This window comes from Frankliniella occidentalis, unplaced genomic scaffold, assembly GCF_000697945.3.
Source record: "Frankliniella occidentalis isolate FOCC.00 unplaced genomic scaffold, Focc_3.1 Scaffold175, whole genome shotgun sequence".
NCBI classification, from domain to species: domain Eukaryota; kingdom Metazoa; phylum Arthropoda; class Insecta; order Thysanoptera; family Thripidae; genus Frankliniella; species Frankliniella occidentalis.
This window is the reverse complement of record NW_026267301.1, coordinates 451,317-455,555: the sequence shown is the minus strand read 5'-3', so window position 1 is coordinate 455,555 and position 4,239 is coordinate 451,317. Positions and strand designations below refer to the sequence as shown.

Below are 4,239 nucleotides of genomic sequence, written 5' to 3'. Positions count from 1 at the left end.
AGTCCACGACCTTACAGAAATGAAACCAGGCCACAAAGCCCCTCATGGAAAGTGGGGGCGTCTAGGGGCAGATCGCAGCGCCTATGAAGCACCGTCGTCACCGCCGCCACAGAGGACCAGGTCCTCTGTGACCGCCGCCACACCCGAGCTCCTGTCCAGGTGGTCGAGTGAGGAGGGGGCCGGCCGGTCTCCGGAAGGAACATATCAGCTGTGATGAACTCTCTGATCAATTCGCAGCCAAGCGTAGGAGGCCGGTGGTTCGGCTCCGGGCAAGTTTTTTAGTCAGCCTCCAAGACTGTCTACCAGAAGGAACATACCTGCACACACCCTACTTTAGCCCTCGTTTTGACCTGGGCCGGCCGGGAGATCGGGTTGCCCCCCCCCCCCCTCTCTTTTTATACCAGTTCCGCCCACCCGCAGATCACAATCTTTTGGCCACAATGGATCAGCATCCTAAAAAAGACAACTATTTTTCCATCCGTTTTGTATTAGCTGTTCTGTTTGGAGGCTTTGATTTGTTTCCCAAAATTGGTGGTGGTGGTTGTGGGGGGGGGGGGGCTAACTACCACCCCCTCCCACCACCCACAACACGATAAAAAACGACGTGTTGGTTTTCCTACAGCTTCGAAAAAGCCAAGACGTTTCCATGTATTTCTTCCACTTGGCTGCTTGGAAACCAAGACAGCGTTTTTATTGTGTGCACCGTGTGCACCTCCTGCGGCTTTCCTGCTGCCTATTGCCCATTCAGTTTGTCCCCCGCGCGCCGCCCCCTCACCGCCTTGTCTGATTCAGGTGACTACATCAAATTCGAATCCGAAAGGGGGAGGGGGATAGAGATAAAATCCAGCGTGTTTTGGTTCCTCACAGCATAACCTGACCTGGAGTACTTGTTTCACTCTAAATTGATTGACCCTTTCGTTGTACATATTGCTAACCCACAGTCCACAGTGCTAATTTCTGTTGTCACTTGTGCTGCCCGCTCGTCCGGTTTAGAAACCTGTCGGGTTGTCGCTGTCTGTAGGCAAAACAGACGCCTGTGAAAGAGCAGCCGCTAAGTCATTCGTTTAGTTAAATTGAAAAGGTAATGCGCAACGAAGCAATGGCAGTGCAATAGAATTATAACTCTTCTTAAGATGACCCCACAATGGAAGACAGCAATCACCCATCATATCAAATTTTGCTGATATGGATATAGCTTGTATATGGGAGTTGGAACTAGGTACTTTACTAATGCGTTGAATATACTTTCACAAATTATGAAGACATTTTACTGCTTTTTTATGGGTGTACCAAAGGATCATGGGTCCTGATGTGTTTCTCATAGGTGCCTAAAAATGTCTGCAAAATTAGTGAAAACATATGTATTGCATACTCAAGTACCCAATGTGCATTAGCAAACCTGGGCTGTATCCATATTAGCAAAATTTGAAATGACAGGTGATGGGTATTAGTCTTCCATTGTGGGGCCACCTTCATTTTGTTTCCGTACCATTTTTTTTACCAGTTTAAAACGGAACAAATTATTAAAGTACAAACAAAAATAATTTTACGTTGGTGTTGTGAACTCAGAGTGGGATACAAACTCATAGTCGTCAACAAAACTGCATTGAGTGTGAACCTCTTCTTCTTTTAGATGGAGCTCCAGTGTGATGTTTGCTTTTCCAATTTTGATCTGGACACCCACCGTCCCAAGAATTTGCCGTGTGGACACACCATCTGTAAAAAATGCGTGTTAAACCCTGACCTGGGAAAGAAGTGCCCCACTTGTAGAAAGGTGAGTAACAATGTTCATGTGCTTTGAGGCTGTAGTCACCAATCGTACAGCTGGAGACGAGAAATATTATTCAGGTTAAGAAGAAGAAAGATTTATAAAAATTGCGTATAGAAATTGTATTTCAAATAATCTACTGGTTGCAATATCAGGAACTGTGGGGTTCAATAAAAAATGATTAAAGACAATCTTGGTCAGAGTGCATTAAAATATAAATTTTGCCTTCTTGTGTTGCCCATCAAATGATATCCCAGTGAGAAATGCAATATCGAATTGACGTCAAATCGAGGAAAAAACAATGTCGACGTCGATTGGATATTGCATTTCTCACTGGGATATTATTTGCTGTGGTTACCGGTTTGAGGTAGTTAAGCAGAGTGACTTTCTTGTTCTCCCATAGGATCTGGAGGTGGACCCTGGCGACCTCCCTGATGCCAACATCGTCATCCGAATGATAGAGGACCAATGTGTTCTTCCGTGCAAAAGGCCCAGAAGAGAAGTTACGGAGCAGCAGCGGCTTCAGCGGGGTTTGGAGGCGGGCAGGAAGCTGGTGGAGGCGCTGCGGCTGGTGGTCCCCAAGGCCGTGGAGGCGCTGAACCGCCAGCTGGACACGTCGGTCGCACACCTCCGCCACCTAGAGGAGGCCCTGGAGCAGCACGTGCAGCGGGGTGTGGCGGGCGATGTGGGCCCCACGCCGGAGGAGCAGCTGCAGCTGGCTGAACAGATGGAGGACAGCATCCGTCTCCTCAATACCAACAGATGCAGCTTCGTCGCTCAGGAGGAAGATGGGTCGACCTGGAAGGCCTCCGTGCAGCTCGGCGGATTCGGTGACATTCTGCGCCCTCTCTTGGTTCAGCTGCGAGAAGACTACCTACTGCTAAAGGTTAGCTACCATTTTGGCAAGCTAGAGTTGTTGTCCTTCAAGTGGCGTAGCCTTATTCGCTTTCTCTCTCCCCCCCTTCCAGGTTGACGACGTCGCTGTCCCTGCCACACCTGCGGCTTACGTGGGGCCGCCCATGTTCCCCACCCTCTCCATTGTTGCCAAGGACCTCGACAAGGACCTTTTAAAGGTGGATGACATCCTACGAGACGGACAGAGGTGGAGAGATGTGCGAGCCATCAAAGGCCTACAGGGCAAGGGCTCGGACAAGCTGCTGCGGGTCTTGGCTCCTCACCTCCCGTACCTCGAGGAGCTCGAAATATCGGGTCAAATTGAATCGGGGGTCATGGAGGAGGTTGAGAAACTGTCTTCATTGAGACGCCTCAAGGTCCAGTATGACTGGACATTAAAGTATCCAGACTTGCCGCTTCAGCTTGAGGAGTTACACATAACAAACGTAAACGAAAATCAGCTGCGTCGTGTGCTTAACATGCCCAGGTTATGCAGCGTGTATTTCAACGGTTACTCTGGTGCAAATGTGACCTTTCCCCCCTCGCAGCACGACACGCTGCAATGGATGCACGTACACCTTCATACATCTATCAGAGCCGCTATGCTGTCCCTCATCCGGGCCTTCGCCTCATCACTGCAGGAGCTCGAGATCTTCTCTCCTGTCAACGACAAGAAAGAATACGCACCAGACTTCTACCATCCTGAGCTGGGCCAGGATCTGGCGGCCTGCGGCCTGCGGGCGCTCAAGCGGCTCGTCCTTCAACGCCCAACGTGCGTGCCGTGCCCAGAGGTTGCTGCCTGCCTACTCCAGCGACGGACCATCCGGAGTTTCTTGCCCTCGTCTTTTGAAGTGGTTTGCGGTGCTTGTCACACACCCCTGTCCTAGGCGTGAAGTCGTCATATGAGCCCGAGTCTGGTCCCCAAACCACCTCCATCACTACTTGAGCACGGCGTGGACGCTGATTGGCTCCTAGGACTCGGCCTTACTCCTGTAACGTAAAAATTGTACTGATTAAAAAGATATTTCTGTTCTCAGCCGCTGTGGACTAATATTTTTAGGGAACAAAACAAGTGATCTGCGGGACTGACACTAAGCCCTGATCGCTCTCCGCGTCCAACGCATCGGGCAGCTGGCGTTGTGACGCCTCGGTACAAGTCGTACAAATGTCGCCCGCTGCTCGCCACCCCTAGACTTCTTCCTTCTCTACACGTAACACTTGTCGCACAGCACCTCGGCCGCGGGCAGCACCCACCGCACCTGGGCGCGCTGCTCCCTGCAGGCGGCTGGCTTGTGGATCCAACGTACCCTCCTCGCCGCCACCACCTTTCTGCCCGCGTCCACGCCCCGCTGCAGTTGCTGTAGGGGTGGTACGACTCTGTCCTGAATCAATCGGAGCAAGGCGATGTTGTCTGGGAGGTCGCGTGGTTTCGCCGGCAGGGCCTGTGAAGGACAATGAGAACTGGTGATGCGCGCTGTTTCATTGACTTAAAAACGACGGCAACGACAACGACGGTGATACAGCGAAAACTTTGCTGGGAAAGAAACGCAAGATTAATATTGAGTCGTCACTCGTTG

At 51.0% G+C, this 4,239-nt stretch overlaps 1 protein-coding gene across 1 annotated transcript; it reads left to right on the top strand.

Moving 5' to 3' along the window:
* Positions 1–675: 675 nt before the first annotated feature.
* LOC113211303 (E3 ubiquitin-protein ligase TRIM32-like) lies at positions 676–3,698 on the top strand. Its single transcript, XM_026429633.2, has 4 exons — positions 676–1,081; positions 1,634–1,774; positions 2,172–2,654; positions 2,737–3,698. The coding sequence occupies exons 2-4, from the start codon at positions 1,634–1,636 to the stop codon at positions 3,547–3,549; spliced, it is 1,437 nt and encodes a 478-aa protein (XP_026285418.2). The 5' UTR covers positions 676–1,081; the 3' UTR covers positions 3,550–3,698.
* The last annotated feature ends 541 nt before the right edge of the window (positions 3,699–4,239 follow it).

Excerpts from the sequence above, each read along its gene's own strand:
- LOC113211303 (XM_026429633.2), top strand. The coding sequence starts at position 1,634 with ATGGAGCTCCAGTGTGATGTTTGCTTTTCCAATTTTGATCTGGACACC. Across the intron at positions 1,775-2,171 it reads AGTGCCCCACTTGTAGAAAG|GATCTGGAGGTGGACCCTGG; the intron begins GTGAGTAACAAT and ends GTTCTCCCATAG. Across the intron at positions 2,655-2,736 it reads AAGACTACCTACTGCTAAAG|GTTGACGACGTCGCTGTCCC; the intron begins GTTAGCTACCAT and ends CCCCCCTTCCAG.